Source organism: Mustela nigripes, chromosome 1, assembly GCF_022355385.1.
Source record: "Mustela nigripes isolate SB6536 chromosome 1, MUSNIG.SB6536, whole genome shotgun sequence".
Lineage (NCBI taxonomy): Eukaryota > Metazoa > Chordata > Mammalia > Carnivora > Mustelidae > Mustela > Mustela nigripes.
In genome coordinates, this window is record NC_081557.1 from 76,451,939 (window position 1) to 76,466,118 (window position 14,180).

Here is a 14,180-nt window from a genome sequence, read left to right on the forward strand (position 1 = left end):
TACTGAAACCTATTTACTGTTACCCTCTTCTTGGAAATATAGGTGTTTTTCAATTTTTTGAAGTAATGTCACAATAAAGTATATAATCTTTAGGATTGATTCCCAGCACTCCAAGGCCGTGGATATTTTTAAAGCCTTTGCTAGTGTCAGGTTGCCTTCTGTAATTCCCCGTGGTTGTACATTGATGGGAGCCAGTGGTGCACCGGTGTTTGTTTTCCTACTTCAAAACATTGGTCTAACAATTTCCCTTCTTTGCCAGCCTTTATAGGTCAAACTGGTGATGGTTTTAATTTCCTTTTCTTTGAATCCTAGTGAAAATGGACATTGTTTCTCATGTTTATCATTTTTTTATATCTTTCTGAATTATTTCATTATAAGAACACTTTATTTGGGATATTAACTTTATCATAGATCTTGCTAATCATGTTGGGGGTTTTTCTGGACAGCTAAAATTTCCCTGTTTTGTCCTAGCAAACTCCTACAGCCTGGAGCAGGAGTCCAGTGGAGCTGTGGACCGCGTAACTAAACGAGCGATCAGTACTCCCGAGAGTAAGTACTCCTGTGACAAGCCAGCTTCTGCTAAGTCTCTCCTCAGCCACTGTGTGTCTGCGGGAGCTGCAGTAAGACTCCTTCTCTTGAAAGAAAGGTCTTGTACTAGATGAAGGCACTTCTTGTGGTCAACAACATTGTGGTGCCTTGTCACATGGTGTCTCATGATAATTATAACTCAACAGCCCAGGAACTAGCTGAATGTAAGTCAAGCACTCTTCTAAGTGATTTCACAGGCATGAACTCAGTTAAACTCCCAGCCATCTTTGAGGATCCCTGTTTGACACACGGGGAGGCTGAGGCACAACTTCCCTTGGCAGCGCCATGCTTGCCAATCTAGAGCCAGCACTTGGGCACTCCGGCCTGCCTCGGGCAGCCCTGCTTTGTAGCTGTCACATGTTGATGCTGGCATGCTCCGTGTACGTCATTGAGGCCAGCTCCAGAGCCAGGCTGAGGCTTCGGGTTCAGTGTCCTATTGAGGACCCCCCCCCCCACCAGCTGTGTCGAGAACCTCTGTCTTCTCACTCCCATTGGGTGGTTTTTCTAATCTTCTGTTATTTCCTATTATTTCAAAGTCAAGGTGAGTTAGAAGTATAGAGGATTTTTTCCCTATTACCTTGTTTTTTACCTTCTTACTGTCCACAGCGTGTCTCACTGTGCCTCCTGCCTCTTCCCTCTTAACCTCCCCCTTCCTCTGTCTACCACTCCTGGGCCGGGTTCTCAAAGTCCTGCGTACACCTGCTCTTGCTTGCCACGGGGCGTTCATGCACCATGTCCTCATCTACAACTTCCCTTTCCCTGGTGTTCGCTGCTTTACCCTCCAGCAGCAGTACTCACCGTACCTCCAGACACAGGGGACCCCTTGAACAGCACAGGTTTGAACTGCACAGGTCCACTTATGCGCGGATTGTTTACAGTGCAGCACCATAAATTGTTTACAGTGCAGCACCATTAATTGATATTACCAGTAATATCCTTCTGGCCAACAGTAGGCTATTGGTAGTTAGCTTTGGGGGCAGTTATACACAGATTTTCGACTGTTGGTGGGGTTGGCAGCTCCAGCTCCTTCGTTGTTCAGGGTCATCTGTACTGCTTCACCTGTCCTTGCAGTTCATAAGCTGTTTTACTCTTCACTGTACCCACTGTGCCTGCCACAGTGCCTGGAACATGAGAGGAGTGAAACAGATGTTAATGAGTTAAGTGATGGGACAAATGGCAGAACTGGGACCTGAAGTCAAGTCTCCTGACTGCAAGTCCTATGTCCTTCCACAGCCTTTGCTCTCCCAGTGCTGCTCTTGGGCATGACTGCAAGATGAGAACATGTTAAGGTGTTCTTCTCTTCGATTATGGTGCAGCCCAGGAGCAAGCCATTCATTTCGTTGTACATTCAGTCATACAAATGTATTGAGCACCTAGTGTGTTCTGGCTAGTTGCTGGACAATTCTATGACCTGTGATGCTGTGATCTGTTAGAGTATATACTGGGTTGTAGAGAATTTCCATCAAGTCCTCTTTTTTTTTTTAAGATTTTATTTATTTATTTGACAGAGAGATCACAAGTAGGCAGAGAGGCAGGCAGAGAGGGGTCGGGGGGAGCAGACTCCCTGCTGAGCAGAGAGTCAGATGCAGGGCTTGATCCTAGGACCCTGAGATCATGACCGATGAGCCGAAGGCAGAGGCTTAACCCTCTGAGCCACCCAGGCACCCATCAAGTCCTCCTTTTAAGGGAGATTAACAGATGAACAGAATTCCTACCCCACATCTCCTTAGATGACAACTGAATCATGACTGCTTTTGTCATTAAAAGCTGTAATTTGGGGTTCCTCTATATTGAATAGGTGTAATATTATATATGTGGAAAAATTCAACCCTTTGAAACAGACAAATTTTTTTGTATGTTCTTTGTTCCTGGTTCAGAGTGCTTCTATTTTGGCATTAGAAACCATATGCTGCAGAAATGGGGCGAATGCATCTCATTTTAGTTTTGTTCGTCCCCAGGAGTCCCTGATTCCAGTCTTTAGTTGGTTTCCTAGCAGCCTGAGTTCCTCAGCTGTGAAGTCTGGCATGCTGCATTAATACTGCTTGAATGTGCATGCATGGAGCCGTCTTTGCACTGAAAATAAGACTGTCAGGTGACCCCAGGTCAACAGACTACTTTTTCTCTCTCTAGGCCCTTGAATATAAAATTCGTGGCCATCTTTCCTTATTCTGAACCAGGAAGGAATGCTTGAAGAAGGGTCTCCTATTAGCTCTCCTTCCTGGAAGAATTATCAGATCATGTAAAACACTCAGTTCTGTTTTCTGTGTGGTTTATAAATACACATTCTATTGACAACTCTTAGTGGGGTGACTGTCAGGAAGTGGTCTCAGCTCTAAGAAGGTAGGAGGAAAAATGCTAGCCAGTTCCACTGTTCTGGCACACCAGTGGTATTCAGCATGAGCAGAGGGGCTTTGCGAAATGTAAATTAGTCCTTTTCAGAGCTAGATCTTAACTGAAAATCCATGCAGGTAAGTCCCTCTTATTGCTGTCACTCAGGCAGCAGAGATGCTCCTGCCTTTGGTTACAAAGTGCACAGGGGATCTGAGAGCTACCACATAGCTGCCTTTGCGAAGTTTGGAGACCTATTGCCTGGATGTGCTCAGGCTTCCAAACCGGAAAAGGAATGTATACGTAGGGAAGGGGAGTTTGAACTGCAGCACAAGGAGAGACCTCCTAGAAACAGGAATAAGCACAACTGAGCTATTTGAGTGGCAGCATGATGAAAATACTGGTCTCTCTCTTTCTCTCTCTCTCTCTGTTTTTAATTTCTTTTCATTGTTTATGTACCACACCCAGTGTTCCACACAATATGCACCCTCCATAATACCCACCACCAGGCTTACCCAACCTCACAACCCATGCCCCTTCAAAACCCTCAAATTGCTTTTCAGAGTCCATAGTCTCATGGTTCATCTCCGCCTCCAATTTCCCCCAACTCCCTTCTCTCCATGTCCTCCATGTTATTTCTTATGCTCCACAAATAAGTGAAACCATATGATATAATGGACTCTCTCTGCTTGACTTATTTCACTCAGCATAATCTCATCCAGTCCCATCCATGTTGCTACAAAAGTTGGGTATTCATCCTTTCTGATGGAGGCAGAATACTCCATAGTGTATATGGATCACATCTAACTTATCCATTCATCTGTTGAAGGGCATCTTGGTTCTTTCCACAGTTTGGTGACTGTGGCCATTGCTGCTATGAACATTGGGGTACAGGTGGCCCTTCTTTTCACTACATCTGTATCTTTGGGGTAAATACCCAGTAGTGCAATTGCAGGGTCATAGGGAAGTTCTATTTTTAATTTATTAAGGAATCTCCACACTGTTTTCCAAAGTGGCTGCACCAACTTGCATTCCCACCAACAGTGTAAAAGGGTTCCCCTTTCTCCACATCCTCTCCAACACACATTATGAAAATACAGTCTCTTAGCAGTTAATGTAGCTTAAGTGGTTCATGGGCACACAGCACTGCAGATGCACTGTGGACTTTAAAACAGACTAGAAAAATCTAATCAGTACTCTTTTTTTTTTTTTAGATTTTATTTATTTGACAGAGAGAAATTACAAGTACACTGAGAGGCAGGCAGAGAGAGAGAGAAGGAAGCAGGCTCCCTGCTGAGCAGAGAGCCCGATGCGGGACTCGATCCCAGGACCCTGAGATCATGACCTGAGCCGAAGGCAGCGGCTTAACCCACTGAGCCACCCAGGCGCCCATCTAATCAGTACTCTTAACAAGGCCATGGTGTAGGGGAGAAGGTTCATAGCACACGTGTTCTTGGAAGGCATGAGGGCTCTGACAGAACAGTCAGCGGCCAGTGTTGAGCCTTGTTCTATTCCTAACAAATGTGCTGATAGCTCATGTAGAGCGGTACAGGTCACAAAGTAGGGAGCAAGTCCCTGGGAGATGCATCGCCTCCCAGGTCTCCAAGGACTGGCATGGTAGTCAGATGAGATGAGGGAAGCACTCCAGGTAGAACTGCACGCTCAGACCAGGGCCAGGAAGAGAACCGTGATGATCGGACATGGTGGCCTGTAGTGTGGGAATGCAGCAAATGGGTTCCTAAGGGTGGCTGGGGGCCAACTTACACAAAGGTGGGTCTGTCCAGCTCAGAGGCTGGATTTTAGGCCTTCCCCTAGAACACTGATCTGGCAAGACCCTTAAGCGGAGCAGTCAACTCACTACATCTTTAAACTTAACTCTAGTGACATAGGGAGTAACAGCTAATAAGTTACAATAGTAATAACCTTTATTCAGCACTTACCTTGTCCCAATTCCTCTGTTAAGGACTTAACATAAATAATCTCTTTATTCCCTACAACTCCCCTGAGGTGAGTACATCTGTATCCCATTTTGGAGCTAAAGAAACCTGAGGTTTTGGAGCACCTGGGTGGCTCAGTGGGTTAAGCCTCTGCCTTCAGCTCAGGTCATGATCTCAGGGTCCTAGGATCAAGCCCCACATCGGGCTCTCTGCTCAGCAGGGAGCCTGCTTCCCTCTCTCTCTCTCTGCCTGCCTCTCTGCCTACTTGTGATCTTGTTCTGTGTCAAATAAAATCTTAAGAAAAAAAGAAGAAAAAGCTTGAGGTTTTTAGAGTAATTCAGTAAGACCCTGAGCCAGTATTCAGATCAAGTCTGATTCAGGTCTGTTCCTACACTCTGCTCCCTGCCTCCTAGGGGAGAACTGAAAGAAGAAGAGGCCATGGGTGGAGACCAACCACTAAGCTAAGTCAGGGTGAGAGGAGCAGACAGCAAGTGAGGAGGAGAGGAGGCAATGGGAGGAGGAGGAGATAGGAGGAAGGTAAATGTAACCAGTTAGTGATTAGGTGTGGAGAAGGAGCCTCTCATGCCTGACAGTTCTGACTTGGGCAGTCCATTGATAGGAGATTCAGAAGGAATGTGCTGAGAAGTGGGGGTAATGAGGTGGGCCAAGTGTTTTCAGGGAGTGCAGTGAGGGACAGTAGGAAATGTAGGACTCCGAGAGAGGCTAGAGCTGGATGGAGTCACTGGTGTGTTGGCAGTAACTGGAGATGTGGGGTGGGCAAGAAGCCAGAGGCAGTGGGCAGTGGGAATGCAGGGGCCACAGAGCCATCTGAGGGAGTAGTCAGAGGTGGAAGGAGCCAGGAGACCATTGGTGGGATGAGTATCCAGGAGAGTCTCCAACTTCATTTGAGTCCCACAACAAAGGTAAAATTGAGGCCTGACAGGGCCCCTGGATTTAGATTTGACAGTGCTTAGGGATTGATACAAGTGACTGAGTAAAACTGGAGTGGAAGCTCCATGACTGACCTTGCGCAGGTGACTTTATGTAGGTCTGTCTCCTACTGGCTTTTCGTTAATGGTGTTGTTTTCCCCGTATTTACCCAGGGACCATCAATGATGTCACATTTGGAGCAGGAGTCAGCTACATAGGTACACCACAGACACCTTCAGTCAAAGGCAAGTTCCTTTCCTGTCAAATGTATTAGCCGCTTTTGAGTTCTGGGAAATCTGAATTTGTGTCTGACTCCCTTTCAGAGAAAATTGAAGCCCAATGTCAAGGAAATGACATTTTATGTTTATCGCTTCCTGATAAACCGTAAGTTTACCAAGAGTTCCTTTTGAGGTAAATGTTTGTGTCAGGGTTTTATCTTTAGTTCCAGAATGATTGTCTCTTTCCTTTCCCTAGGCCGCCACAGCCTCAGCAGTGGAATGTGAAGTCCCCGGCTAGAAATAAAGATAACCCAGCCCCTAGCAGGAGGTCACTCAGAAAGACACCCCTGAAAACAGCCAACTGAAACAGTCATTCAGGAGTATCCAGGAGGCAAGAGCTCTAAGGAGATGTTGTCTCCTGCCTGTGGAAAGGCAGAGTCCACCTCCCTTACTCTCAGGGTGAGGGAGACTTTTACTGTGTGATACCAGAGTTTTTTCTTGTGACTCCATCACTCTAACTGTTTATCTGTGTGGCTGGCCAAACTTTTGCATTTCTCTTTATGCAATACGTGGTTAAAATATATATATATACATATATATGTGTATATATATATATAATAGAACTGCCTTAGCTATTTAATATTCTAATTTTACTCCATTTGAAAGTATCATGTTCATTCTGATAAAGCATACTCTGGCCTTTAAGGAACTCAACAGATCAGCTTTCTTTTATATAAATGAAGGCTCTGTTTGTTATATGGTCGGAATTCCCTATAGTACAGTAGTTTCCTGTATCTAATGATGAAATTTTCATTGTAATTATTTTTTTTATTCTTATTTATAAATTGCAGGTTTTTAAAGTGTACAGCTTTATAAAATGGAATAATAAAGGTTAAGCATAAATATAGCCTTCTGGTTATTTAATAGAATATTTCTACTTTTAGAACAGAGCTTTTACTGGTAGTCATTTTGATTCACATTAAGTGTTTAAGAATAATAAAACCTTCTCTGCCTCAAGAACTGTGAGAAATAAATGTGTGTTGTTTAAAAAAAAAAAAAAAAAGGAAGAAAAAGAATAAAACCCAACTTTCCTTTTAGGAAAAAAAGTGACTCCCTTTGTCTTTAAGGTTCAGCTCATCTGTCCCTCTGCTTCTGTCCCCTGACAGAAGCTGTCTGCCTCCTAATAGCACACATCTGTCTTCAAATGTAAACATGGGCTGGCTCCTGAAAGTTCCACCTATGTGTGGCATGCACTAATGCTGGTTTGTATTAACAGTCCACAAAGATTGCTCCCATGAAGGGGGAAGGTGTTGGTGTCTTCTGCTGATACCGTTAGGTAACCTTAAAACACATGTACACTCATGTTTTATCCAAGAGTGACTGGGGAAAAAATTCATTCAGTTCCCTTTTTAATCCCAGTACTATAGAAGCAAAATTACAGGGTTACTGTGTTGGTATTTTTTTTTTTTTAGTATAAATGTGGTAGTTGGATTTGAGGGGTAGAATGTCATTGTGCATTGTGTCTATTCTACAGTCCTCCCATATATGAATGGTGACACACATGGAGATGTCATTGGCAGAGAGAGTCACAAAGCTGCCCTTGAGTAAGGACAGTTATCTCCAAATCAAGTAGATGGTAATTGATGGCAGCCTCTTTTGAAACCTGGGATTGTGCTATTTTAAGTATACCTTCCTAACAAAATGCTAGGAAGATGAGGTAATCTCAACATAAGAGCACATAAGGAGGAGAAATAATGAGACAAAGTTGATTTTTTTAAAAGCTTTTATAAATGAGGTTTAACAAATACCAACTTATAGGTGTGTTAGTACAAGTCTGCAAAGTCTATGTACAGCAACAGCCACACCAGAAGCCACAGTAGCCTTATAGAAGCTCCAAGTCTTCAATCACATTCACATCTTAAAAACACATGAATGTTCCTTTTCTGTTTACATTTTTACAGTAATGTAAACAACAAATTAGGCAACAACTTCCCAGACTCCATACTCACTTCTGTCAGACCCAGTTCACATGGCACTAGGATAGGAGGTGTTGTGGTCACAAGAAGGGAGTCAACAAGGCCGTCCTATCACTTGGACAACCAAGATGGCAGCTAGAGTGTTACTCCCCAACAATTAGAGAACAGGAACACTATCCCTTTCTACCAAGATGGGGTGAAGATGAAGGGATATCTTAAGTCTAAGCATTCAAGACACAAACGCAAAAGAAGATGGGTACCATTAAGCAATTATGAAGAGTTGCCCACCACTTCTGCCAAATAGCCCATGGCAGAGTATTCACAGAACTTAAAAAAGAAAAGTCAACATAAGTCTCAAGTATTCAATTAAAAAACACCCTCCAAGTATAAAAAATTAAGACACTGGAAGTTTAATCTCAAGATGACTATATCCTTCTGAATAAAAACCATCCTTGAAGCACACTGGAGGCACTGGGACTGGAGGCGCTCTTCTGAGAAGCTCCCTCTTCAAACAGCTTCACATCATGAGTTTAACACAGAATGTATCTAAGGTGAAGAACATCTGCTCTTGAAGAACAAAGGCTTTTGAATGATGTTTCTAATGTCCCACACCCAGTGAGCAACAGTGTCTTGGGTAGACTTTAAAATTAAAAAATCAGAATATGGCCTTTGATTCAGGCATTTCGCTTTCCTCACCATCAGGCTTTCTGCTCTGGCTACAATACCTGATGTTCTTCAAAGGGATGGCCTCGCCGCCACCACACAATGGGTTTATTGTGAAGTGAGACACAACCTGTGGTGTCTCTGTGCTTTCTTCATGGCAAAGAGGAAGAGTGGAATTCATTTTCTTAAAAAACATTACTGTAGTTTTCAGAACGGCCTTTGGCCCTGGACAGTCTTATGAACTACACAAATAAGTAAAATGAATTTTAAAACCAAACAGCAGAGGCTGCTTTGTTTCAGGAGCCATCCACAAAGAGCTCTGTCACAGGGGATCCAAAGGCTGGGATACCACAGGGAAGACACCCACCCTTCTTGAAATGTCCACCTTACAACTAACTGTAAAGCTAATCAGCACACAAAGCCACTGTCAAGCCAATAAAGATGGCAGTGCAGATGCTGGCTAACCTTCAAAGTTAATAGCCAATATCGACTTAGAGAGTGATGCAGGACTCAAGCCCGGGGGTTAGCTAACATGGTTTCACAGGTACATCCAAGCACTTATGGGTGGTGTCTCTGGGCTTAGGTAGTCTGAGTAATCCAGGAAGACACTGTTCAAAGCCAACCTTAGAGGTTACATTTTCTTCTGGAGAGATGTAAACAGATTTTGACATTATTCAATTGGATTTTTAAAAAAGTTTCCTAAGTAACAATGGTTTGATGTATAGACAATGTAGTTCTCTTGTGAAAAATGCTGAAACTTATGTGGGAAAAAGGAATGTTCCAGTAAGCTTCCTCGAGAGGATTTTTTTGGGGTTAAAATACTCTTTAATTATTGGTATTTTCCAATTTAACACTAGTAGCTTGGAACTCCTACCTTAAGTTGAAATTTTTTTTAAAAAAATAGGTATTTAACACTGTATGACAACATATTTACAGTTTAAATAGAAATTTTCCTTCAATAACCAAAATACATCTTTAGCAAAAATTTAGAATGTAAAATTTTATAAAATAAACACCGATAGAAAAGCAGAGCATTATTTCAGTACCATTTCAGATTTTGCCTAAGATGAAGGTTTGTATGTAAATATTACCCCCCCCCGCCCATGGACAAGCAATTTACCTTCCTGATTTGGGCTGTTTTTATAAAATTCTGATCCAAATAGATTTTCCAAGATGGACACTAAAATACTGATCAACAAAACCTTCAAGAAGAATCTGCCATGCTGGCTATGGGCAGCTGTGAAACAAGACCATCACATAGATGGGTTCACTGTTCAAACTCTGCAGCTGTAGGGTGTTGCAGTGGGTTGTGCTCCCAAGCCCTGCAATGCTGGTGCTACATGGCTGCCTGTGGGAACACACATGGGACTCACCTGGGCTGATGTAAGTGAGCGGCAAATAAACTGGCTTCGCAGGCCACAATGCCCAGCCCGGCCTCTGTGAGCAAGAGCTTTCCGCTCACCTTAACGCTCAGGTGGGAGCCAGGCCAGAAACAGACTGGGAATCCGCCTCAGTGAAATACAGTTGTGTGGTTTTTCTTCCCCCTTGTGATGACTATGCCCACCTCGAGGAAAATTCTTTTATTCATGTGGCTTGTTAAAAAGTAAGAAAGGAGTAGCGGTCAACTTTGGCCAAAACAAAAAGCTTTTGCGCAAGTGTCTAGCTCTGTCCAAGTGCACTTGGCTCCCGGGCTGCTCTTGATAGGAGTTTCTGGTAGAGGTATTTGCATGTGCTCCGTCAGTCACACCATCAGATTTCAGATCACAAATGATGATTTGTGTCTGAAGTCGCCCTGCAAGGCCAAAACAGGTTAGAAACGGCCATCCTTGACAAACCTAGGGGCCTAAGTGGGAGAGAGAAATTGGAAGCCAGATCTAATCCCCATTTCCCTGAGGAAACTTATGGCAAAACAAATCAAATGAAACCCTTCTTCAAAGGTAACATCTACTACTAGAGCCTGCAAACTGAATGCCAGGGGTGTGTAAAAACTTTGCATTCGTTTCCAAGGACGAATGTCATTTTTTCTGGAAACACTTCAATTACTAGGTTTCCTAATCAATGTCTGCTCTGTTGCCTCACTCCTTTCCTTACCTCCTCATCTGTCCTGATATAGTTCACTCCATCTGACTTCCCCGGACTCTTATAACTGAAAAGGAAGGAGAGAGGGCTTCAATGACTGATTTTTCATGTAATGCCAACTTAAACTTTGGTTTGGTCACTTAAGACGGAAGACAGGCTCACTTTTCGCCATTCTGCTTATTATTGATGAAGTAACCCCGTCTGTATGCACAGCAGATGCCCACAGTGATCAGGACCAGTACAGCAAGGACCACCAGAATTCCCCCAATAATGCCACCGATGTTCAGGTCATCTGGAAAAAAAAGGGATTAAGGGATCTGGTCTTAGAAAAGTCCTTGACCCCACTTCTTTTTTGCATCCTTCCACTTCCCACATCTGCCCTGTCATGCCTACTCCAGCCAGAAGAGCAGAGTGAGACCACTTCAACTTCTTTTTTTTTTAAGATTTTATTTATTTATTTGACAGAGAGAGACATGGCGAGAGAGAGAGAACACAAGCGGGGGGACTGGGAGGGGAAAAAGCAGCCTTCCTGCTGAGCAAGGAGTCCAATGTGGTCTCGATCCCAGGATCCTGAGATCATGACCTGAGCCAAAGGCAGCCATTTAACCCACTAAGCCATCCAGGTGTCCCCACTTTTTAACACTTTAGCCCGGAACATACAGGACCCCAAACCCCTGCTCTCACTTGTAAAAAGTACTGAGACCTCCAAAGTTCAAATGCTGTTATACTTAATCTGATATTAAAAAGGACTTAGGGGGCATCTGGGTGGCTCAGTGGATTAAGCCTCTGCCTTCAACTCAGGTCATGATCTCAGGGTCCTGGAATCAAGCCCCACATCAGGCTCTCTGCTCAGCAGGGAGCCTGCTTTCCCACCCCCCTGCCTGCCTCTCTTCCTACTTGTGATCTCTCTCTCTCTGTCAAATAAATAAATTTTTAAAAAAATCTTTAAAAAAGGGGCTTAGCATTTTTAAAAGGCTTTACAATCTTCTGGCTAAATTCCTAAAAATATTATTAATGGAGAAAATTGTTTCACTTTATAGAGACAGAATTAAGGAGCCAGGAATCCCAAAGAAAAAATTCCTAATTTCCACGGATTTCCTTTGCTATGCATTATTTGGGGGAAAAAGAACTAGTGTTGCACAAGACTGAAAAGTAAAAATATGAGGTAGGAACATGACCTTTCACTCTCAGCTGCATGGCCTCATATCTTCTAGTCTCTTGGAGGAAGGCCCTTGACCCTCTCTTCCCATTTCTCTATACCGGGCAAAGGTGCCCCAGTCCACATCAGTGTGGGGCACTGGGGTTGTTTCCTCCACACAGACAAAAATGCAATGGAAAACATGCAAGCGATATAGCAACATAAGCCAGCTAACTTGGAAGTTGTTAAATTCTCCCTTATCTTAATGCAGGGGTTTCAAATGCAAGTGTGCATTTAAAAATTGGAATTTTAACTTTTCAAATGTCAATTCCCACGCTCTATCACTACAGAGAGATTCAGTAGGTCTGGGGCAAAGTCCAAGAGTCTTCCTCCTGCCCTGGAGCAGTTTCCTGAATTTGACAGATGACAAGAATCCCCTGGAATTGTGTTTGACACACAGACATTTCCAGACCTCCCCTGAGGACTAAGTCCATAAGCCTGGGGTGGGGCCTTGGAATCCGTACATGAAAAAGTGCAAAGGATTCTCATAATTAGGCAAGCTTGGAAAACACTGCTCTGGGGTCAGTTATGCTCAGGAAGGAGGGAGGGGCTGAGATAGCTCCGCAGGTGACTGAATGTGACATGCTCCATCTGCCCCATCCTGCCTTCAACACCTCTCCTTTAGAACTAGCACCCTAGAGATGGCATCATCACAGAACATGCATGGTAAAGTTATTGAGGCTAAACCTCTGACTGTCAGCTTACCACAAAATGGTTATAACTGGATAAATTTCTAGAGACTTTACATGACATTATGTTTTGATCTTATCAATTACCAAAGAAATGAAGTAATTTTTTCTATCTTTCCTCCATCTATCCATATATTTATTTATTTTAAGTAGGCTCCACGCCCAGCATGGAGCCCAACACAGGGCTTGAACTCATGACCCTGAGATGAAGCCTGAGCTAAGATCAAGAATCAGATGCTTACATCCCAGAAGTGGAGTTTATTAAACACAGTTAAGGGGCACCTGGGAGGCTCCGTTGGTTAAGTGGCTGCCTTCAGCTCACGTCATAATCCCAGTACCCTAGAACCCCACATCAGGCTCCCTTCTCAGTGGAGAGCCTGCTTCTCCATCTCCCTCTCCTTTTCCCCCTCACTTGTGCTCTCTGGCTTGCTCTCTCTGTCAAATAAATAAAATCTTTAAAATTTTTTTAAAAAAACAAACTCAGTTTAAAGTGACATGATTAGCTATGTTCCCAACACCAGTCTATTTTGAGGAGATAAACATATTTCAAGTAACCACTTATTAGTCACTTAGCTGTTACTCCAAACTTTCTCATCTTTCCTTTCAATGTACCCGGATGGGTTTTGGTGAATTTAGTCATCTCCAGAAGAAAGGAGACCAGTTGTCTAAAGATGGTCCAATATTAAATTAAAAATGTTCTATCCACTTGCCAGTCTTCAGATGAAATAGTTTCAAAAAGTAACTCACAGACTTCCATCTCCTGCTCTTCACATCTGGCTGAGCCTGCATCATTGGAAGCGATGCAGTAATACTGCCCAGAGTCCTCCTTGTGAACAGCATTGAAAACCTATTTCAGTAAATTACAAGTAAATTATGAGACCAATCACGAGGGCAGACCTCTGTGGACTGAAGACATCACTATGCTCCGCCACCCCCGCCTCCCAACAAGGTGCTAAGTCCACAGCTCAGTAAAATATCTCATTTGCTCTTGGCTTCCTTTCAGTTTCCTGCACTGTCAGGTTCTTCCCTGATATTCTTCCCCAGCAGTCTTGCCCAAGAGCTCCTGAACAATGAGATCCCCTCAGATTTTTGAAGATATCAAAGCAACATTCAGAATGCAGTGTGAAGATAATAAGAAGAATTGTTTCTCAGCAACACTTGGGCAATACAAATACAGAGGATCTTATATAACCTGACTTGTTACTACCTGTAGTTAAATACGCCAAGGATCAGGAGGGCTGGCTGTAGAAAAGCCCAGCTGAGATGCTGCTGCGGAGGGCAGTCTGTCTTCTATACATGACCAATGTAACTGCATCTTGCCCCCCAACCACTTTCCACTACCATCACTGGGTTATTTTGAAGAAAATTCTAGACACATTTTATCCATAAAAACTTCAGCATGCAACTCTGAAAGACAAGGACTTCTTCAGATTATAACTATAATACCTTATTGTACCTAAAGCAATGAACAATTCCTTAACATCGAATATGCCACCAGTAATCCAGTTTCCCTGTCTCGTGATTTTTACAGGTGGTTATTCACATCAGGACCCTAACATCACTCATCCATTATA

The 14,180-nt window shown here is 43.4% G+C and overlaps 2 protein-coding genes across 4 annotated transcripts in view; one reads left to right on the forward strand and one right to left on the reverse strand.

Annotated features, from left to right (window-relative positions):
- The window catches only part of NCAPD3 (non-SMC condensin II complex subunit D3), a 70,281-nt gene extending 63,260 nt beyond the window's left edge, over window positions 1-7,021 (forward strand). The window contains exons 32-35 of the mRNA XM_059413530.1: window positions 472-549; window positions 5,957-6,028; window positions 6,107-6,167; window positions 6,258-7,021. Of these exons, the coding sequence (XP_059269513.1) occupies window positions 472-549; window positions 5,957-6,028; window positions 6,107-6,167; window positions 6,258-6,366 (320 nt within the window). The 3' untranslated portion in view covers window positions 6,367-7,021. The remainder of the gene's footprint in view (window positions 1-471; window positions 550-5,956; window positions 6,029-6,106; window positions 6,168-6,257) is intronic.
- A 3,184-nt stretch (window positions 7,022-10,205) lies between these two features.
- The window catches only part of JAM3 (junctional adhesion molecule 3), a 133,468-nt gene continuing 129,493 nt past the window's right edge, over window positions 10,206-14,180 (reverse strand). For all 3 annotated transcript variants that reach the window (XM_059413555.1, XM_059413547.1, XM_059413540.1), the window contains exons 9-12: window positions 13,354-13,453; window positions 10,882-11,011; window positions 10,732-10,786; window positions 10,206-10,432 (exon numbers count right to left, since the gene is read on the reverse strand). In XM_059413555.1, the coding sequence (XP_059269538.1) occupies window positions 10,397-10,432; window positions 10,732-10,786; window positions 10,882-11,011; window positions 13,354-13,453 (321 nt within the window). In that variant the 3' untranslated portion in view covers window positions 10,206-10,396. The remainder of the gene's footprint in view (window positions 10,433-10,731; window positions 10,787-10,881; window positions 11,012-13,353; window positions 13,454-14,180) is intronic.